The 23363-nt window shown below is 45.3% G+C and overlaps 1 protein-coding gene across 1 annotated transcript in view; it reads left to right on the forward strand.

Annotated features, from left to right (window-relative positions):
- The window catches only part of arhgap46a (Rho GTPase activating protein 46a), a 32354-nt gene that overhangs the window by 7139 nt on the left and 1852 nt on the right, over positions 1-23363 (forward strand). The window contains 9 exon segments of the mRNA XM_020592540.1: positions 5733-6236; positions 14202-15351; positions 15383-15613; positions 18398-19040; positions 19319-19411; positions 21592-21665; positions 21925-22124; positions 22798-22889; positions 22999-23168. Of these exon segments, the coding sequence (XP_020448196.1) occupies positions 5733-6236; positions 14202-15351; positions 15383-15613; positions 18398-19040; positions 19319-19411; positions 21592-21665; positions 21925-22124; positions 22798-22889; positions 22999-23168 (3157 nt within the window).

Genomic DNA, 23363 nt, shown 5'->3' on the forward strand with positions numbered 1-23363 from the left:
TGTTTCCCTCACTCTGGGAAAGTGTTCTCATTCTAGTTATTTTTGGAGCTGACTGTAAATTAAATTGTGGTTTTGGCCTCTTGCTCTCAGTGGTAGGCTCTGTTTGTACCAAGCGGCAACTTTCAAGGCTGAGAAATGAAGCCAATGCAGAAGTGCCACAACCTGCAATTCCTCAAATGGACACTTGAGGCTGGCTCCAAGGGAGTCAGTCCCCACAGACTCCCATGTTAAAATGCCCTACTTTACAAAGCCTGGTGCAAAAGACGGTTTTGGTCTCGGTAGCTAGTTTCCCTTTCTAGGACAACTGTACAGGGTTTGATTTTTATCTGTTTATTTATTTTTATATATATAACTCACTTGTTTAAGTTATATTGAGACTAAAAGTTATGCATACCTGAGGGCGGGGCCACTTTGAGTGACAGGCGGGAGGGTCCCACCACAGGTGGCTAGCTGCTAGCTGCTAACAAGCTCCACTCACGCTCTACCTGTTTACCCATTTTTGGATTAGACCTAGCAGGCAGAGTGCAGTGCTACCAATATGGCCACTCTTTAGAAAACCAGTGAAGTCACAGTGTGTTTGTCCATCTTTTATATACAGTCAGTGGTTTGCACAGATTTTTTGTTTACAAATCGACAAGCAAACTTTTTTTGTTGCTGCTGAATAACCAAATGGGAGCCAAAGTCCCTGTGTGCATTGGGAAAGCAGAGAGTGGACAATTGATTCATACTTCTGTTTCTAAATCTTTCAAAGCTGTGGACAAGTTTTTTTTTTTTGTCTTTTTTTCTTGGATATGCCACTGTCTGTCATTAGGCGACTGGTTAGGTTAACAAGAATTCAGTTAAACAATGCTAGAAAATATGTTACACAAAAAAGAGTGAGAGAGAAAAACTGTTTATATTTGTCAGTGGAAATTTATGAACATATTTCTGGTGGAATTTGTAAAATCCAACTCTCTGTGTTCATGTGTCTTTTTTTTTTTTTAAAGCAGATTTAGGACCACACAAACCCCTATCATGGGTGTGGAGCACAGTAGTCTTCTTCAATTAGACTGAGTTTCCCCAAAGGTGACTCAGGTGCTGTGTCCTTCAGCTATAGGGCCGTGTGTAATGAGTTAATTTTAGATCGATATAAACCACTTTTGTTGGGAGTTAAACTTTGCTGAGCTGGTGCAGACTGCATTCCGAGCCATTTATGAACATTTGCAGCATGAGACAGACGGCCTCTGTTGTTTGTAGTCTTGCACTATGCTTTTTCTTTTGTGTCTGCTTCTTGAATCAGGGAATCACCTAAAGCTGAGTAAGCTGAAGTTTATTTGCTTGGTATTTCAAACTGTCACTTTTCACCAGAAATTTATAACAACCAGGATCTTGCTCATTTAAATCTTAGTTCGTCCACTTGAGGCAATAAGATCACTTTTATCTAATTCTGGTTGTCAAGTAAGTGTCATTATGGTGGGAGTCACAAATACATTTTCGTTTTACATGTGGACTTGACATCAGTTCTGGTAGATCCTGCAGAGGACGGGTCACTTTGTAAGATGTCACATCTCCCCCATGTTGTTTTGAGTAATCATATACAGTCAGGGAAAAAATTATTTGAACCCCAGCTGATTTTGTAAGTTTGCCCACTAACAAAGAAATGATCAGTCTACAATTTCAATGGTAGGTTTACAGTCTTATGCAAAAGTTTAGGCACCCCTTGATAAATAACAGATTTTGGTGATTTTTTATTTGAACAGATGTTAACACAGTTTCTCTTGGAAATGGAAAAAATGCACAATATTTTCAGCAAACAGTGATGCATAGTTACTTCTTATGCCATAAATTGAACAAAAATAAAAAATAAAAACATTATTATGGCATGGTGCAAAAGTTTGGGCACCCTAAGAGTTCCAGAGTCTCAAAGTCTCTCACAAGGTATCAGACCTTAATCAGCTCGTTAGATCTGATGCACAGCAACAGCTGTCATTGGTAAATGCCAATTTCAAAGCTGTACAAATACTTTGACTCTTCAAACCTTGTGCACACACTTGTGGACACCCAGCAACCATGGGTTCCTCTAAGCAGCTGTGTAAGACCCTGAAAATGAAAGTTATTGATGCCCACAATGCAGGAGAAGGCTACAAGAAGATAGCAAAGCGTTGTCAGCTTGCAGTTTCCACAGTAAGAAATGTAATTAAGAGATGGCAGATCAGGGGAACTGTGGAGGTCAAGATGAGATCTGGAAGACCAAGAAAACTCTCGGACAGAACTGCTCGTATGCTGGTCAGAAAGACAAATCAAAACCCCCATTTGACTGCAAAAAACCTGCAGGAAGATTTAGCAGACTCAGGAGTGGTGGTGCACCGTTCCACTGTGCAGCGATGCTTGCACAGACAAGGCCTTCATGGAAGAGTCAGCAGAAGAAAACCTTATCTGCGTCCCCATCATAAAATCCAACGTCTGAAGTATGCAACAGGACATCTACAGAAGCCCGATGCGTTTTGGAAACAAGTGCTGTGGACTGATGAAGTTAAAATAGAACTCTTTGGACACAATCAGCAAAGGCATGTTTGGAGAAAAAAAGGAGCAGCATTTCATGAAAAGAACACCTTGCCAACTATTAAGCATGGGGGTGGATCTATCATGCTCTGGGGTTGTGTTGCAGCCAGTGGCACAGGAAACATTGCACGGGTGGAGGGAAGAATGGATTCCACTAAATACCAGCAAATTCTGGAAGCAAACATCACACCATCTGTAAAAAAGCTGAAGCTGAAAAGAGGATGGCTTCTACAACAGGACAATGATCCTAAACATACCTCGAAATCCACTATGGAATACCTCAAGAGACGCAGGCTGAAGGTTTTGGAATGGCCATCACAGTCCCCTGATTTAAACATCATTGAAAATTTGTGGGTAGATCTTAAAAGAGCTGTGCATGCAAGACGACCAAAGAATATTACAGAACTAGAGGGATCAAATACTTATTTCATTCATGAAAATGCAAATTACTTTATAACTTTTTTTGTAATGCATTTTTCTGGATTTTTTTGTTATTGTTGTGTCTCTCACTGTTCACATAAACCTACCATTGAAATTGTAGACTGATCATTTCTTTGTTAGTGGGCAAACTAACAAAATCAGCTGGGGTTCAAATAATTTTTTCCCTGACTGTAAGTGATGTTCCAGGAATTTCAGAACACCGGTCAGTCTTCCTGCTTATCTGGTTGTGTCAGCAGAGCCTAGCAGGCTGGCTTTAAGCTCTGTCTGCTGTTTATTTACCCAGAGAGAACAGTCTAACCACTACGCCCCGTGCTGCTGAACTTGTCAACCATGGCCTTCACAGTTGACCCTCAAACTCTGCTTTCCTGTTGAGGTGTTCAGGACACTGCACATCATGTTGAATTCTGTGCTGATTTTCCTTAGTGTGGAAATCTTGGCACCCAAAAAAGAGAGAAGAACAGCCTCTGATCACTTTCACATCATGTTCATCATAAGGGATTGATTTATTGTGATTCAAATACAAACACTATGACAAACATGACAAACACAAAGCTGAATAACAAGGAATGCAGCATGGAGAGATCTGTTTCCCAGTCTGGAAAGGTCTCTTTGGTGGTTGAAGTAATAAAAGGCTGTGGTATGCAGTATGTGGGGTGGTGCTGACCATTTGGCCTCCTTTTTGAATGCCTCATTATTTACTAGAGCTTCCCACCCATTAGGTGTTGTAGATGTAAACAATAGCTGGGCCTTACTGTGGGACCTCTGTCTATGTGAGAAGTCAGACACTGTTTTGAGTCCAAGCCCTGCAAAACATACAGACACATTTATTCTAAAGTTTTTGTGACACTTCCACTCAGTTTTTCCCCTCTCAGCCCAGGTGGGTACATGTTGAATCCACTAGTCAGGGCTGCTTACTTGGTATGAGGGAGTGGACCAGATGGCTTCCCAGCATATAGTACTGGGACACATGGGAAGACATTATGTGGAACACACCTATGTCCTCTCCTTGCTCTTTCTGTGTTTACTTGGCTACTTAATCGACCCATGGGGAGTCTGGAGCTGCTGCTGGTAGCACATAAATGAGAGATTGACACTTTATACTTGATGAATAGGTACAGTAAAGTTACTCTAGGCTTTGTAGTGAAAACAGAGGACAGCTGTTGTTCCCACTGAGCTGCAGCCAACAGGGTGACATTGTAACCCTGGCAGACCTGACTGACATCGCACCCCTCTGTGTCTATTTCTGAGACTGGGGGTGCACACAGACTTGATTTGGCAGGCACATGAGAAGCAAATGTGGGTATTTGGTGGGCATTGTAGGCACTCTTATCTGCGCCAAGCTTTTGTGTTTCTTCTGATTATCACAGGTAGCCTGGAAAACAGGCTTGTAACTCAAACAACTATGATGGGAATAAGTGGGAAAAGTTCCAAGCATAGCAGATTCTTGTGACTCAAATTCCTTCCCATTACCACTTATCTCTCAAAGAAACAACTAGCCTAGATTTGGGTGAGGTCATAAGGAAGAGAAAGGACCTGGTCTTGCCAGGACCCTCACATGATGGTCATCACAAGAGAAATGAAGTGAGTGATGTGATTAACTGTTGGGATGGCCTCTGAAAGTCGACTGGTCGAATAGTTAGTCAAGAGACCTGTCAGTTGACTGAGAGTCCTCTAGTTGAAACCTTTTTATTTTATTATATTTTATTTTTTGTCAGCTAGCGTGCCTTACAATAGAAGGCAGCCTCTGCCCCCTTTAGTCATCATCTTCTCCTCATTTTGGTGTGCCACGCAGCAATTTGCTCAGTGTCTCAGACAGAATTCTTGGGTATACCCCTAATTAACTGGATATTCGGAATCCTTAGACATCTACTGTGATGCTGAGCCTGGGGAAAGGATTCTTTCTGGCTCTTTGCAGTGTTCCCACGTGGATTTGTTGGCATGGTTAAGACACACATTAGGGAACTATATCATAGATGACATAATGGAGTTCACTGAAGGGTAGAATGACCTGGATGTACCAGCAAATTGCAGCACTTGCTGATTTGTCAAATGTATATATTTATTGATGCTGAGTTCATGTATCTATAGCACATGCCCATAATATGAGGTCATATCATTCAGTTGCAATCTGCTTTCTTTAACAGATAGCACCCTATAATTTTTCTGAAATTCAGTTCATGGTCTAAATGCGTGTAATTGGTTATCCCTCTTATGTGTGCCCATTTGACTGTGTACTTTTGTAAAAGCTGCTGTTTCTTTCTGCCTCAAACTCTCTTTTGCACCTCTGCTTTTTGTTGTCTGTGTGTATTGTGATGAGCTGGCTGTTGTCACTCTGTGATTATAGTTAAGCCTGGTGGTTTTTGTGTTAGTAGCACTCGATGCCTATGGTTCTTTTGGGTCCCTGCTGACTCCATGCCTGGTGTCCTACTGTGGATATCCACCTGTCTCCTTGTTCAAGAAACACACGTACACACCATCACTCATACCGCTCCATTGCCTGCCCAACAAATGACATCACTTTTGTCACACACACATGCAGATAGATAGCTGTAGGGGACACAGACGATGACACACTCTCCATATGGACAAGTGGGCAGTTAGGAGCCTCTCAGTCTGTCAAACAGTGTGAGTTGTTTACTGCTTGTCGAGCTGATTATTACTCGGGTGTGACCATGGCCTCTAATGCATCATCATTGCCATTTTTAGCTGTAAATAACACTTTACCCTTTATCTTGTTTCTTCTCATTCAGCTCTGATTGGGTGGAGATCCTGGAGCCACGCTCCCATGAACGTATGTATGTGAACTTGACCACTGGTGAGTGCGGCTGGGATCCCCCTCCAGGTGTTCCTGTCCGCCAGGCTGACGGTAACCAGTGGTGGGAGCTGTTCGACCCCCACAGTAGTCGCTTCTACTATTACAACTCTACTGAGCGCCGCACAGTCTGGCATCGACCCCAGGGAGCCGATATTGTGCCCCTTTCTCAACTCCAGGCCATGAAACGATGCAGCGAGGCCAAGCGGGCTGGAGGGGCCACAGACGGGCATCACCATGGGACCGCGGGGAGTATCAGCAGTGTAGGGAGTCAGGGGCGCTGTACCCCTCTTGAGCAAGACAGTGACAGCCCTGTCCCCAGAGCACTGGAGACCGGTAGAGAGGCTGCCAACCCCGAGCTGGACCCACCCCTGGACAACAGATTGCAGGGAGAGGGAAGCAGCAGCGAGCACAGCACAGATGGCAGCAAGGAGTTTCAGAGGTAAGCCTGACCAACCCTCCAGTAGCCCCTACAGTAAGTCTGGGAATGGAATTGTGCTGACTCATTAGTGGATCATTTACCAGGAGAAGAGTGGGGAAATGTGATAGTCATTGCAGCATGTGGCATAGTGAGTCGTAATGACTTTCAAATGCTTCTGCCATGAGAACTCGCCGAATTATTCTGATTTTTGACCACTCGGGCAGATTCAAACCACATTTTATTTTCATTCTCACTTATCTGCACATTTAATATGTCCCATGTTTCCATACTATTGCAAGTGAACCATGCTCAGCCATTTCAGCAAATCGGTACCAAATGGGGAGAACGGTCAGTTATATTACAGAGCACAATATCCCCCCCCCCATGCTATGGTTATGGCTGCAGACCGGCCCCTAACAGTAAGTCGTTCAGAGGCCCCATCATGTGCTTGACGTTGTAGCTTTGTCCAAATCACCATCTCTTCTCTCTAAGTCAGATTCCAGACATGCCACTTCTGTTTCCCCTGGCACAGGGCCACTGAGGCCATCTTAGTGTCCTTCTGTGTGCTCGCGACCACCCTGCTCCGCTCTCTTCTCCAGTGCTCACTTCATTTTTCCTAAAACAAGTCTCGGCTCCAGGTCCTCAAAGACTGTAACACCTCTTATGGGTGAGGGTTTAAACGTGCATGCATGTGAAGCATGTGAGTAGCCCCTGTCGTCTGTGGTTAATAACAGGCAGAACCACTACATTCCAGCTGCCTATAAACAGGGCAAAGTCTGCTGGGGGTTTTTTCAGAGACTCTGCCATGGCAACTCTGGTTCTCTGGTTCCTCCTGATTCTTCTTGTACCGCACCTTGGCCATTAGGAGGTCTGTCCTCTGACCCTCCAGGCCTTTTGGATTACATGAAGGTGGAGGTAGAACTAATTGTTTAGCCATGGCTCTTGAATGGCACTACTGGACCCCATGTTGCATTGCCTGTGGTGTTAAAACTCCCCACAGGGTCCCACTCTGCCCCAGTGATTCAACATTTCCCAGAACCTTTTCTGTCTCCCCTTAAAACAGTGGCCAGCTGTGTTCCTTAGAGGAATGCTGAGGAGCCTGTAACCCACTGGGGCTTGATACCTGACTTAGCCATACGGTGCTTCACATGCTCACTAGCCTACCTCCCTATGTAGATAATTCGAAACATCACAAAATGCACAGAGAGGGTTGAATATGGCGGTTCAAAATAGTTGAAAACAAGCTCAGAGAAATGCTTGTCTTCCGTTTGTGGCCCATTTGACAAAAATCAATGGGTAAGAACAAGAGAGAAGACTTGAATGAAAAAGAGTTGGAAAGGTTGCAGTGGTTTGAGATTTGCTAATTGTTCTGTCCCACCAAGAACAACAAAATTTTATAGTCCTCTTTCTTTTGTGATGATACTCTTACCGGTCATAACCTTTTTAGTTCCATAGAACAGTGGGGAATTTCATTGTTTCAGTTCCAAAGTATTTGGTTTGAACGCCTCAGCTATTTTAGACATGTTCTTCCTTCTCTATGAAATTTCAGTGGAGATGGGAAAAAAGTTATTAACTTATGACCTTTAAAAAACAATGCTGTTCTTTGTGGAGATGGGACCATCTCTGTTCATCCAACCCCAGTTGTTTCCTTTTGTTTTGAGCTGTTACTATATCTGCTCATTATAGATAGAAACGTTTCCACACAACACACCCTGTGTGTTATTCTAAGCACTGGCTGGTTGACACACCTTCTTTTCTCTGTCTCTCTCTCTCTCTCTCTCTCTCTCTCTCTCTCTCTCTCTCTCTTGACACACCCTCTTTTCTCTCTCTCTCTCTCTCTCTCTCTCTCTCTCTCTCTCTCTCTCTCTCTCTCTCTCTCTCTCTCTGTGTTCATGCTTATAGGACATGTAGGCATATGAGCATGCTCGTATGTCGACTTGAGTGCTAGATCTGTTACTCATTGGCCAAGTCTTATCACATGTCCTGGGAGGTTCTGGGTACTTTGAGCCTGTGTAGCTCATCAGGGAAGTACCGTAGTCTCCGTGGGTAAACATGTTAATCACATGAGGTTGTGTGCAGGAAACTAATGATGTAGGAACTGAGGATGTCACAGGTCAGCAGCATTGAATTTCATTCACCTTTCAATGCACGTGTGTGTCTTTATCAACAACCAGGTAACATCTGTATGGGATTTCCCCATAAATAACGTGTGTGATCTGCGTGTTTACCTGACCTCACTGTGTGTGGGCTCTTTTCCACAGAGATCTCAAGTTACAGGAGACCTGCTGATGTAGAGTGGATGTTAAAAGTTTGCTGAGGATACATGACGTAACATGGTATAAGACAACCCAGCAGTGACTCAAAGTTGTTCACATTAGGGCCACAGCATTGCTTTATCTTATGGCGTGGCCTTTGACGTGTAATGGACCGCTAAAAGCAACAAAGGTCCTCACTTAAAGCCAGCTCTCTCCCAGGGGCAACTGAGAGCTTTATCTAAGCAGGAAGTCTAGGGATGCTGAATGGAGAACACCAAATGATTTGTACATGCCCTATCAATTAGCCCTGTAATGATACACGCACCAGCATTCAGTCTAAGGCAGTCACTGTGACATAAGCATTTAAAACCTGCCTCTCCTAATTATTGACTGACTCCCCTTTAAAAAAGATTCAGTGAGCTTACACTGATTTTGATATATCGGTACCTAAGTGAACTCAGCTTTGTCTTGGTTGTTGCATTGTTTATTTGTACATGCCAGAGCTTTCACACGCTGAGTGTGCTTCAAGTTGAGTTAAGAGGATGTTGGGTTTCACTTTAGTCAGCTGTATTTTAGGGTAACAAGTGTCTGCTGACACCACCAACTAAAAAGCAAAACTGGAAACATTTTATTTTAATTCCTTTTTCTTGTTTCTATTTGGAGGGTCTTTTTGAGGGGATTTTTAAGTTAACCATGCACATGAAAGCAAAAGTGTTAAAAAGCTAAAATGAACTTCCCCTCATATGCTTATGACTGTCGGGCTACAAGTCCATGTAGGAGAAATCACCAGTGGATTTGCATAGGAAATGAGGGCATGTATTATGGGGTGGATAAAGCTTTTCATTTTTTAATGAGTCACACATTGTGAGCCTGTTTACTGCAAGAGCACAGGCCCCTCGAGCTTTTCATCTCCAGCCACTTTGAGGACGTAGCCACAGTATTGTTATGCACACTGGAAAGACTTGTTTTATCTCTACACTCTTGGTGTGGTAACCTTTTTTCAGCTCCTTGCAGATGGTGTTTTAAGACTGCCTAAAATAAAAAGCAGTTTTTTTTTCCCCATTGCAAAAAAAGTTTCACTTTGAACGTATGCCTGTTTACTGCATGTGCCTACTGTAAGTGCTTTAGCCTGGTTAGCAGTGACAGTGTTGTTTTTAAGCCTAGTTTTTATCTCAGTGCTGTTTGTCTGCACGTTTCATGTTTCACTCCGTCTTTTGTTTTAACTTCTCTTCGATGCCATGATGCAGTGGAATATCTCCAGTGTTTTCATTAGGACCCAGTGACACCACATGCGACCTGGCCTCAGGCACACTGCTCTGACTGCCTCAGCCAGTTGGCAGCATGAGAAAATGGCATTTTTCACACCTCCATCCTTTTCTGATGTTTACTGCCACTATTGATGTTTCTCTGCTCCTGTGTGTTCCTGATCACATCTCTGAGACTTGAGACTGAATGGGACAGGTTTTGTGTGTGAGAAAAGGATCCAGTTTAATCATGGAAAAAAACCACTGTAATGGGACCTGGCCTCATAAAAAGAGTTGCATGTACACTTTCAGATTGTAGAGGTGGGTCTCTCTGGAATGCAGTTGGGTTTGGTCTCCTCCTGTCTCCCCCAGCTGACCCTAGTTGCTATCTTCTGGTCCAGCCCAGCGCTCCTCACAGGGTCGGGCTACAGGAGCGACAGACATGCACAGCTGGTAGACAGCTTGGCACAGAGGAGGGAGGTGTGTCAGTTCAGCTGTTGCAGGACAGCTGAAAGTGTCTTACAGGAACTAGGAGGCTACAAGTGTCACCTCAAGCCACAGATGTTATTTTATGCTTCTGCTTCATGTTTTTGACAGATTGTTCAGAAGTGAGAGGAAAAATCAGCTTTGAACAATGATGAAGTAGATAGAACATTGTTCTCAGCAAATCCTCTTTGTCTTTTCTGTTTCCTTCCTCTACGCAAATGGCAGTGCTCCCATTGGGCTGTGCTCTGAGGTGTTTGTGTAGCAGTAGCTTGGCCTGTGTGACCTCATTTCCTCTTCCTGTCCAGCCACCGATGATAATAATAACCCCTGTTTTTCAGACCCCAGTATTTCCAGGGGGCATATTTAAGAACTTCCAAATCCATATCCCTAGCCACCAGAGTGACTCAGCTGATGGCTTTTCCAACAACAGTTATTCCAGGCAGGAAAATAAAAAGGAGAGACAGAACATCTGCCGACAGCTGAGTCCCCATAGTATATTTAGTTGGCACTTCAGACAACATGACCACAGTAATATTCAGACCAGTCACAGCAGTGGGTGCGAGACACCACATATGCTGTTACTAGTTGAACTATGCTGACCATTAAACTGATATGCTGCCCCAGCAGCCAATGAAATTGCCCTTGTTGGTTTCCAAATGGCCTCTAACTTCATTTTATCTTACGTTTGTCTGTCTTCCTAAAGATCTCACATGCTAGGTTAAGGCTCCGACAGGGTTTATAAATGCAGTGCATACATGGGTGTGTGCACATGCACTATGGGTGTCTAATCATGTCTGTTGAAATGGAGATTATCTCTTTGCAAACAATGACAGCTTTAGAAAAATCTGTATTTTATGCTCTCAGTGAAAATGATCTCTTTGAACTTGTGTGATAAATTGCTGTGCATAATTTCCACCTTTGGCTAACAGTCGACCAGCACCTGACGGACAGTACACCCTTTATGAACAGCTTTCATTATAATTAGAGCACAAGGCGGGCCTGTTCAGTGTTACATAAGAGCCTGTCTGTTTCCCTGACTCACCCTGGAGGTTGAAGATGGCTCTTTCAGGTTCAGCCTCTTCCTTGTCCCCCTTCTCTGCCCCCTCTTTGCACTTTGTGACAATGGCAGAGACTTGCATTGTTTGAGGCTCCACACACCGCTGCTGAGGCCCCTGATTGAGCCCCGAGGAATGCCAACCTTCCCGCTCAGTCCCCTGCTGCACTCTCCCACGACCAATCCCTGCCCCTTCTTATTTACACCTATTTACTCTAGTCTCTCTAGCTCTGTTCTCCTTCTCCACCACCCTGCCCCCCTTACCACTGTACTGTCCTAGTCTCTTTTTGGTTTAGAGTTTATAATCGTACGTTATTTGGTTGACCTGGGATTCACTGATATGCGAGTGTTGTTCTAGATGTCTAATGGGATTAGAGGCTTTGGACAGAGATTGAAGATACAGTGCAACCATACTGTTAGAGTTGGCTACCAGCCCTCATGTGAACACGATGATCATCCCACCAAACTCCCTGCTGACATCCAGTAATGGAGGGGTGGAACATGTTAGTCCTTTGCTGAGCCTGGCTGGGACAATGGCAGGCAAACAACAGAGACAAAGCCTGATAAAATCCCTCTCTCCTAGCACTGTGAAAAGGACCTAGCAGGGTACGCCTCACAGTTGGTTTCGGTCCCTGGGGAATCTGCTGTTTAATGTTGCTACAGAATTCATTGTAACATGTAATTTAACGTTTGTACGAGGGAATAAAATAGGGCAGTGTTGTGATTTTTGGCCATGAAGATGAAGTATCTCAGGGACTGTTTTGTCTCAGGATCTAGAATTTCCCACATATAACATCAAATATATTGTAAATCTGTATATAAGCTTCCTATAATTAAGATTTAACCCACATCTCTGCCCTGGATGCTGTGTGTGAGCATTACATTAGGCATTTCCTGTTTGTACTACATATGAGGAAGCCCTCTCTCCAACTGTCCACAGGACCTCCACAGACAGGAAGAGGTGGTCACTACTATCTCAGGGTCAGTCCTCATAAAATGCATCACCCACCCACCAAGAACAGAGGAGACAGTATTCATGGTTTTTATATGTGTGAATAACCAAGTTTGATTTGTTTGTGGATAATAGAAGAAGAATTTGATTGTTGTGGTTGTATGTATGAGGTCTGGTTTGTTATTTTTACATCCAGTTATAAAAAAAAAAGCCTTGAAGTGTGTGTGTGTGTGTGTGCGAGCTGTTCCTGTCATAGCAACTCAGTGCTAAACGGTCAGCTGTGTGTCATCTGCTGAGGTGGGAATGGTTTTGTAGCATTTGTATCACCTGCTACCTGCTTGACAAGAGCAGAGTGAGAAAACGTACACAGTTTCAAAGGGTATAAACAGTGGCTTCTCACATTCACAGCTGTCACCTATCAGCCCCCCTCTCCACCCTCTATAACCATAGACACTCACACTTGCTTGTAACAACTAAACAGTGGTGGTTTGGGTCGAGTCTCATTCATCAGAGCTCCATGTCTTCACATGTGTCTGTGTGCAAAGGTTATGTGTTATTTAGGCAGTAAACTGTAGATTGGTGTCTCTGAGGCAGGGGGTTTGGGTGGGGGTGTTGCTTGAAGCGTTCCCAGCAACAGTGGTTGTGGCAGGCTGTCCTGGTGCTGTGCCAGGTGGCTGAGAACCAGCTGTTTATGGGCCTGGCCTGGATGTTGAATCTGTAGGACCTTTTGAAGATGAGAGCCTATTTACATTCAAACCTCTGAGGTGATGTGACTCACTCTATAGACTGGGGGTGGCACATGGCCCTGAGAGAGAGGACTAAAGGAAGTTTGCCGTTGGCTTGAGGACCTCAGGGAAATTGTTTCAGCATTGTTCCAGGGAGACGCAGGGAGGAGAGGGGGGCCACTCCGCCTCTTTTTCTCCTCCCTCTGCGTTCCTCTTCCTGCCGTAACAGCCCAGCTCTGAGTCGTAGTGCTCTTAGAAAAGGGAAGCCTTTGAACACTAGCCTTGGCTCTACACTGATATGTGTTTATGTTGGATTTACAAGGACAGAAGGTGATCAGCTTTGATCTAATTAATAATCCCACTGCACGTTAAGTAGAGGTTGGAAGAAGGGACGGTAAGTGTCCTTTGCTTGCCTTACTTACCTTTTGGACCTTTGAATAAGCAAGAAGGTAAATTCAGCTTGTACATTCTATACACTGTGTCACGTGTCTTACTCCGACCAGCTGCCAACTGCTGCCATGGTTGCTGTGCAGTAACACCCGCTTTAAGCACACTCGCTAGTTTAAGAGGGCAAGTTTTTGATCAGTTGAGGAATGGAAAATCCTGATTGTAGGGGAAGATTAAGGCAGGCGACGGCAGAGTGGAGGGCAACGGACCATAGCAGCATGACCAGATTGATGGCAGATTGTTTTACGTCGCTGGGATTAGAAGTGGGCCACTGGGTTTGAAGTTAGCTCAGCCGCTCAACCAAAAGGAGAAGAATTAACCTTTGGACCCGAATGAAGATCTTCTCAGCTGGGAACTACTGCTGTCCTGACCTCTCTCAGATCAGTCTCTTTTCATGTGGCCTGCTGGTTTACTGAATGTTTATTCACTGATTTCATATCGAAGACTTTTATGCCATGTGACCCAACAATAAAACGCGACCTGAGGAGGAACTGTGGCTGGGTTTCAGTATTTCAGGCACGTGCTTTGCACAGCACGCACTAGAGTTATTGTCTCATGGCTTTGACAAGGGCATTATGACTACCAGACTAAAAATGGAATAAAATCTTTGAAGGCCATCAGAATGTTTGGAGAAGAATTTGTGGATCGCTGCTGATTTTCCCAGCCCTGCCAGCCTCGGATTTTATAACCAATGTCTTTATGCCCGTGCATGATTGAATATGATGATAATGCATTTATGGTACTGTGTTGACCTTTGTATGTATATTCAGGTTTCATATTTACTTTGTTGCTTTGACCAATCTAAAAGCAATTGTGTTTTCAGGGATGCTTCTCAGAGATGGCAGCCTGTACCTGGTTCTAAGGCAGCCATGAAATAAAACAGTGTGAGCCGTAGCCGGCCCAGCCCAGCCTTGCAGCAGCAGCAGCAGCAGCAGCAGCAGCAGCATCTACAGCACAGTGCACACAGCAAAGCCAGCACCTTCAGCCTGCACCCCTCCAGCAACAATGCCCAAGGAGGACACTTAAGCTCCACCCAGGGATATAAAACTAACTCCTCTGGCAAAATGGCAGCTGACACACATCAGGCCCATCACCTGAGAAAAGCCACTAATTGCAGCTTTTGTTTAGTGACATCAGGTAGTAGCCATCCCAGTCCACTCCTTCACAGGTCACAGACCAGCACACCACGCCCTGTCTCTCCCCAGTATGGTTGCACTGTCCCAATCTATGATGAGCCAGTTTCAGACTATCCCATATATGATGAACCCCCAATAGACATGGAGGTAGAGGGGGCACACCTGTATAATGGGCAGCCACTGTCTCGCCTGACACCTACCCACAGCCTCCAGAAGCCCAGACTCCACCCTAGTTCATCTCAGCCAGGCTCCAGGCACAGGAGGAACCCTTCTGTCTCTGACTACAGCCCAGCTGGTCTGGAGTGTATCAAGCACATGGTCAACGTAGACCCCACACAAGGCTCACCTGTACCCACATGTACCACTTCCCCTACCTCTAAGCAGGATCCTGTCTTGAGCCAACCTCAGCCACATCCCCAGCCCCAGGCCCACTCCCAGGCTCGAGGCCAGGTGAGGAACAGAGAGCAAGCGACCTCAGGCCCAAGTACACTGGACAAGAAACAAAGTTGGCGGGCCCTGGAGGCCACTGTGCAGCGTGCCATGGAGGCACGGCACAGCAGACAGAGCAGCCAGGCCTCACAGGACTTCCCTACCTCGACCCCGCAGGCCACAGCAAACTATCAAGACTCTGGTTACTCCACTGGCCCCTCCCCAAGTCTGAGAAGAAAGAGCAGGAGGAGGGTAGGAGCCGGTGGTGGTGCAGGAGGCAGGCCGGGATCTGTAGGCAGCACCGGGGAGCTGTGTGCCCTCAACGAGAAGCTAATGGCCGAGATGAGGGAGGTGGTGAGTCGCTCCAACACCATGAAGGAGGTGAGAGCGGGACTGGACACAGAGAGGGTTGTCATACCGAGGACGCGCTCCCCTGCAGACGCACAGAGGAGTAGGAGGGGTTTCAGCAGGCAGGTCGGCATCACGGGAGGATCTCACTGGGGTTCCCCGGCCATTGAATAGAGCAGGTAACCATGGCAACCCTGCTCTGACCCCTTTGGAGATACCAGGGAGGCAAAAAAGGACGTATGAAAAGGTTGACACCTTGGAGATGAGTGTGAACAGCCAAGCCAGCCTGTCCTCACCTGAGACCCCAGGACCGCCCTCTCAGGTAACCCCACCCCCTATTATGTTTTTGGTTTACTGTGTGTGTGTTTGAGGCAAACAGTGAGAAGGTAAATTGTCACTGATAACAAAACAGAGATTGTGAGAGAGGATATCTTAGCTAATCCAATATTGTGATACTCTCCTGCTTGATTAAGAGCTCAGCTGTGTCTGTGTTGTTGTGTGGTCTGTTTAGCTCAGCAGGTTTGTGTGGATTCAGCTTTGTTTTGTCTGGAAATGCTCTGATTACTGCTGTCTCTCCAGATTCACAATGAAATTAGGGAAGAAGTCCCACTGTGTCAAATGAGGCCAAGTCATGCCTGAGCAAAGCATCTGCACATTATGGGAAATTTTAGTCGCTGTTTTTGTATTGTTGAGTAGTGCGACGAGATCCCACAGTATTAAAACATGACGATATTTCTCGTCAAGGCAAAAGTTGTCTCACCATATCAGTACATAACAGAACCAGAGCATCAGTCAGTATGTAGGTGTGTATGATACGGCCATGTTGTGACAAGTCAACGTGAGTGGCGTCATTCACGTTTCCAGCCCCTGAGTTTCTGTTATGTTTTGGTAGATAAAAAACATCGTTTAACATCCAGTACTAATGAGAATGCGTTGCGTGTCATTATGGTGAGTTAACTGTGGCCCAAATTCGACAGTAAATAGCAGCAAATGCTCATGTTAACAAGGTAAACAAGAGAGTCTTTTTCCTACGGCCATCCACGTCCCAATCGTTCCTGGTACGTGATTGGTCAATGCAGCGCCTTTGCTGGATGATGTCACCGTTCGGAGCGGTGAGGGTGAAAATAGCACAGAAGGTCACACACGCCTTCACTTAGAAGTTAGAAGCTCAGGCATAGTTCATGCAAGTTATAAAGTTAAAGAGACTCATGAAATCCTACAGGAGAGAAGGCAGTCAGCTGAGTTTGTAGAAAAACCTTTTACAGTGTTTTCATATTATTGTTTTTACTGCATATGATAATTCATATTCAGAAAAAAGAACTGAAGTGATTAGTTAAAACATTTTAAAATACAACCACAGTGTTTTACATTTTGTGACTTTCAGTCAAACAAAAGACTATTTTTCCAGTCTTATATTTCATCATTGAAAATCTCTGGAAAATGAACCCAATATCATGTATGGTCTCGTCATGTGAGCCAAGTGTATCATCACACCCCGGTTGTTGACTGTGTCTAGTTCTCAGACCTGTGTGTGGAAGAATGGACAGATTATTTGCCTGAGCAGAAATATTCCTCTCAACTATTTGAGCAGATCAGATTTTTAAAAATCCTAGACACTACAATAGGTAAAGAACTATTTGACTTCTCATCACAGTTACATAAATAGTACTTCCAGGTCCTTCTAATCTCCAAATCCCCTCATGCAACAGAATCACACCCCATACCTCCATTCATTATAGTTTTGTTTTCAGAAGCAGTCCCAGTGCACCTCTGCAACCCTCAGGGAGCTCCTTGATCAGTACTGTAAGGCTTATCTGCCTCTCTGAAAAGACAGCAGGGCATTGTGCTTCTTATATTCCATTCTTGAGTGCCTAAATGTCACTAGGACATTAGTCAGTAGACACACTGGACACCACTCACTGTAATGGTCACAGTCCCAGCATTGCATGTCATCCTCTTATGACTGTCCATCTGCTCTGCACTGCAGGTACTGTATATTCACATGCCAGCTCTGTGCTTGGGTATCTGGGGCCCATGCCAGGCCAGAGAGATTCAGGACATGGCTTCCCTTGATCAGGAAGGAGGGCTGCTGTGGTCCATATGGCCCAGGTTTGGCAGAGGAAAAGGAAGAAGGGGAGGCAGGCTGGTACCAAGGCATGTTGGTACTATTGTAGCTTTAGCATGTTAGCCATCAGCTCTGAGCAGGCCCCCTAAGTCTGTCCGGGAGTGTTCTTCAGACCTGCTGTTATATTATTCACACACCCACTCACAGGTTATGGATTGCTGATTGTGAGCAGCAATATGTTTTCCATATTTGAAAACTTTGCACTTGAAAGACCTTTGATACATTTAAACTCTGGCGTGTTTTCTTGCAGTTGATCATCTGGAGTTGACCTCTGTCATTGATTTTAAAAATAACATCAGCTCTGAGCTACTCTATAGACTGTCTGGCAGAGCCAAACCTCAGATCTGCTGCCTTTGATTGAGAAACCAAAATCTAAAGTCCAGGTTGCCTGGCACTCGTCAGCTGCATATTATTTGAGGGTTTCATTGAAAAGACATCTCATCGCATTTTATGTTCCATTAATAAATTTGGAGCTTCAGCTCTGGCTCGGGGTTCTCGTTGTTCTTGGCTGTTTGCAGAGCATATCTGGGTTACTGGCCTTCTCCGTTAAGGGAGACGAGGTGCTCTTTATGGTCATAAACTCCCCCACAGGGATCACATGGAGGCCTTGTCTTGAGCGTAATGTTGGTTTTGCCTGGAAGGTGAGGCTGGTGTGGGGAGGGGCAGGGTTCGGGACTAACCACGATCTGCTCAACTGCTGCTAAAACCATGGTTCATGAGGATTTGAGTAGTTTTTTCCCCAGTACATTTTTTTTCTGGCATTATGAACCTAATGTGCTGATCCTGCAACAATTTCTCCTCAAGCTCCAGCACTGCAGAGCAGAGTGCAGTACAGCAGTCCAGCTCTTAGTGAAGTCACTACAGCTGCATATACACACACACAGTTTGTACCACTGCTGCACTTGTCTGCTCTTCTCTTCTGCCTCCTCCTCTGTATAACTCTTCTTCTCTATCTCATGTCCACCTCTTGTTCCCCTGCAGGCAGGCACCCTAGAGCTGCAGGCTCAGTTGGAGAGCCAGAAGAAAGGCATGGTGGATGGACGCGCCGCTTCCTTGGGCCCTCACCACCATGCCAGCCATGACCACAGAGAGGGAGGTGATGGGGCAGGAGGAAGAGCAGGAGTATCATCCTACCAGCCCTCCTACGCCACCTTGCAGCATCCCCCACCTCCTGACATGGGCATGGAAGACTGGGCCAGCAAGCACCTCAACATGCACACGCAAGGCTTGTTTCGGCGGCGCGTTTCCATCGCCAACATGCTCTCATGGAACCGAGGATCCATTAAAAAGCCCATGCTTGTTACCAGCAACCGAGCCATCAGGAAGGAGGCCTGCGAGATGTTCAAGCTGGTGCAGGCCTACATGGGAGACAGGCCTTCGCGTTTGGACCGGCGTCACTCTGCCCTACTCATCGTCACCAAGTGCTGGGACATGCCAGGTCTGCGGGACGAGCTGTACGTGCAGCTGGTGAGGCAGACCACGGGCAACGCCACCCCCAGAAGCTTGGCAGCAGGCTGGGAGCTAATGGCTGTCAGCTTGGCATTCTTTGCCCCCTCACCGAAGTTCCGCTGCTACCTGGAGGGCTACATCCAGAGACACACGGAGCCCACCAGCGACAAGAAATGTGAGTCTCAGACCGAGCAGCAGGGTGGGTTACCTTTCTTTCTTCAGCACCTCCCTGTGTTGTGTGATCATCAGCATTGTTTATGTAGGCTATAGAGATGTCTTTTTTTTTTTTTTTTTTATCAAGAGTTTCTTTCCCTTTTATTTTGCTGTAGAACTATAATTGAACTTAGTCAAAGAACAATATTGTTTTTGATGTGACCAATAATATAATTGCTGGCCTTATGTTTATCTTACAGACCATCAGAAATGTGATCTTTGCTATATTTTGTGTTGCAGTGACTCAGTTCATATTGGAACAGCAGGATCTAAAGCTGAAGAAGAACTCAAAGTCCAGAAAGAAGCGAAAACAGAACACAGAGGAGGAAGAGGGTAAATCTTGTGTCCAAAATATCACTTCAAGAACATTGTATTCTCTTTATTTCCTGTTTCCACAAGCTTATCTGTGTGACAGAGCATGAAGTAGGCAGGAGCAGGAAGTCCCAGGGATTTTCTGCTCTTTCAAAATGTAGAATGTGTGTAGAATCTCTAGGTTATGGAAGCCATTACAAATCAAACCCATCACTCCCTGTAGAGCGATCACTCAGAGTGGGATGGAAACTTCAGTGCTATGCAGTTTGTCAGATGAGTATGTGCTGATTGTTCTTTCAGACACAATGAATGGGTTTCCCAGAAAGTTGAGTTGAAAAAAATGAATGTAGAAGATTGTCAGAGGGTTCTGTAGGCGCACAGTGGGCCACACTGTGAATCATATTAGCGGTTTCTCTTGCTGCTTCCATGATAGATAGCCATTTAAGAGGACACCTAGTCATCAGCACATGCCCTCATTAGAGGGACCCACGCTGCCAGCTCTAATGATGATGTCACTAGACAGGAATACAGTGATCTCACAGACACCACAGCAGTCGCCTTGCGCATTGTACTATAGTGACTCAGACTTGGTGCTTTACGCTGAAAACATGCCAGCTGACTAAGAGGTCAGAAAGAAAGTCTGCTGAACATGTCTTCAGACACAGGAATATTGATGTCAGCCCAGACCCCAATTATCACATGTTACAGAACAGCAGAATGGAAGCTGCTGTTTGATTGATGCATGGATGAACTAGAACATTGTGTTTGACCAGAGCCACAGGCCGCTATGAACAGCAGAAGTGGGAGGTTCTTGCGAGAAGCAGAGGCCTGCTGTCAGGCCAGACCTGGCCTGTGCTTGGAAACTGACTTCTCTGGGCGCAGGGCTTGGGGCATAGTGGTCTCAGCCAGCACTTGTATGAATGACACGTAAACAATAACCAAAAGCAGACCTCAGCATCCTTACATGGCTCTGCTTTTTTTGTTGTTGTTAAGTTTAGCTGCAGCCAGAGTGTAGACAGGTGTTATGCTGTTCTCAGCTTGGTACAGCACACTCAAGCTCCTAATGAGCTTGTACAGTATTTCTCATGGGCTTTGGTTGCTTGGTTGTTTTCATGCCATCAAACCTGATGTAAATATAGACCACCAGTAGTGTTCAAACCTTTTTTCTAACTGCAGCAAGGGGCTCTGCACTTTTACTTTTCTCAGAGCAAGTGTACAGCCTCTGTGTCAGGAGCCGTGAGGAAAAAGAAGTCCATCTTTGCCAGGATCAGGGGCAAATTATTGGTATAATCTCTCTAATTAGACATAATTATAGTCAAACTCAGATTAGCAGCACTTGTGAGCATGCATAGAAGTCACATGTTTGCTATCAGTGTGGGGGCTTTGATTGTAGGGAACATGCTGGAAAATGGTTGTTACTTTTTAAAATCCCATCAGTAAGTTTGTCAATCTGGCCCGAGTTCAGAGGGGATTCTGGGCCCAGGAATAGACCCCATGAAAATATTTGGGATGAAACCTGTTACCACAGAAATGACAGATGGTGATACCGTGCATGAGCACATACAATGACCTAACAAATCAAGGATTTTCTGTGGGCTTTTAGTCTGAGATGTAGAGAATTTCTAGAGACTTCTAGCAGGTCAGATCAGGTTCATCTGCTGCTTGTGTCTCTTGAAGTACAGCCCACCTCAGAAAATTGTGTTGCTCCTCTAATAAAGTTAACCCTGAACCTGATCTGGGGCCTGCAGTAGCAGGGCAGGTAGCAGACAGGGCACCTCTGTGTTTCTCATTCTCTCCGGAGGCCTTCATGTCTGTGTACACTGATGAATCACCTGAATGCTGGATGTGTAGGCCGGATCCTGTCTCAGGCTTTTGTTCAACAGCAGTAAATCTTCCCTCATTCTGACAGTATAGCCAGCCCTGCTCTAATCCCCCTATGCCAGAATCACACTGTCAACATGCCTCTCCAGTTACCACTGCCTGCCCCTCATACTTTGATATCTGTGGGAAAAAAACACAGCTAGTGGTGTTTGTGGGAAAGAATTTAAGTCATTTATTATTCCTCGTGTTCAGTAATGCCCGCTGTTTAAGGGTTTTGCTTGGAGTCTTTGAGGACACAGCTAGGTTGTGCATATAGTTTCTTCCAGAGTTAAGTTTCATTATTCCTTAGCCGTGAATTAACCTCTTCTGTCGCCCTACAGGCCTGCCTGTCAGCACATATGCCAAGTTCTGCCATCGGAAACTGCAGAAGGTGGCGATCACCGGAGGCAAAAAGGTAAGACAGAGCAATAAAAAGAACAGTTATGCTGGAGTTAGTGCATTTACATGCTATGAAAATATTTCACCACATGGTAATTAGAGGACATTTGAGTTTGAAAGTTGTGATTCGCACCTGAGATTACAGTCACAGTTAGAGATGTAAACACAGATCCAGTCATAGTAGCACAGCTACAAACACAGCCATGATTGGTCTAATCGTCCCTGAGTTTCCCAGGTAGTAAATCTTCCCCTTTCTTCACCTCTCACCTCTCCAGGGGCTACGTAAACCCACCTTGGAGGAGATTGACCACAGCAGGCGGGCCATCGTCACCCCCTCCCTGTTTGGCAGTTCTCTGGAGGAGGTGATGGAGAGGCAGAACGAGCTCTTCCCAGACAGGAAACTGCCATGGGTGCAGGTTCAGCTTTCCCAGTATGTTCTGGCCCTGGGCGGGGCTCAGACAGAGGGCATCTTTAGGTAAGACAGACCTGACTCAGCCAATTACATGTCTCCACCTGAGCAGAGTGAGAGAGCTGGAGTTTAGGAAATTAGAGGGGGATATTATGTGCTGCATGTGTGTGTGTTTTATTGTATGAATAGTGTTTATAAACAAGTGTGTGTGGTCTCTGTATCTCCTTATTTTAGAGTGTGCTCTCCCTGTGTACAGTATACAGAACAGACAGCAGAACAAACACAGCTCTGCCTTGCTCCAGCACTACTTAATTTGATACGTCATAATATGTATTTACATTAGTGCTGAAGCTTATAAGCACGTGGGAGCCTCGCAACTGTGTGTTTGTGTAAGGTTTATTCCTGCAAATGTAATTATCTTAACATCTTGACTTGTTTGGAAAACCATTCCTTTTTTGTGAAATGTACTATATACAGATCTCCCTGGGAAATTCCTCGACACAGGGACTTTCCTGAACAGCATGTAGTTTGGTTACATTATGTTTATTCTGTTTTTGTTTTCTTCCAAAAGAGGTAGGTACTGCTAACAAAGAACAGTGTACTTTCAGCCATCAGGCCACATTTGAAGCCAATTGGGTGTGCATATGTAATGACTTGGCCACAGGGAGAATATGTAGTCATAGAGGTAGAGGTCCCTCTTGTGGCCGCTCTTGTAACACTGATTGTGTTTTATCCTCAGAGTGCCTGGAGACATTGATGAAGTGAATGCACTGAAGCTCCAAGTAGACCAGTGGAGGATCCCAGAGAATCTCTCAGACCCCAATGTTCCTGGTGAGAAGCATTTCAGAGCATCAGGCTTCACACAGATGCATGGGTTGCATGCATACAGTACACATGGGGGTTGAATATACATGATAAAGAGTGTGTCCCTTTTGTTCAGCCTCTCTGATGAAGCTGTGGTATCGGGAGCTGGAGGAACCTCTCATCCCCATGAACTTCTACCAGCAGTGTGTCAGTAACTGTGACGACCCGGTGGCGGCCATAACTGTGGTGCAGTCTCTGCCTGAGCTCGACAGGCTGGTGCTCTGCTACTTAATCCACTTCCTGCAGGTAATAAAGACATCAGTATGGATTTTGAATCCCCTGAAACACACAGCCCTTACCCCGATTTACCCTACTAATACCATTATGACCACATCCGCATATTTTCTCCACTGTGCTTTTATTGTCTTGCATGTTTCCATCTTTTGATTTTTAATGAAGAAGCACCATGTTACCTTTGTTACAGAGGCACACACCTATTGC

This window comes from Monopterus albus, unplaced genomic scaffold, assembly GCF_001952655.1.
Source record: "Monopterus albus unplaced genomic scaffold, M_albus_1.0 scaffold18.1, whole genome shotgun sequence".
Classification (NCBI taxonomy): domain Eukaryota; kingdom Metazoa; phylum Chordata; class Actinopteri; order Synbranchiformes; family Synbranchidae; genus Monopterus; species Monopterus albus.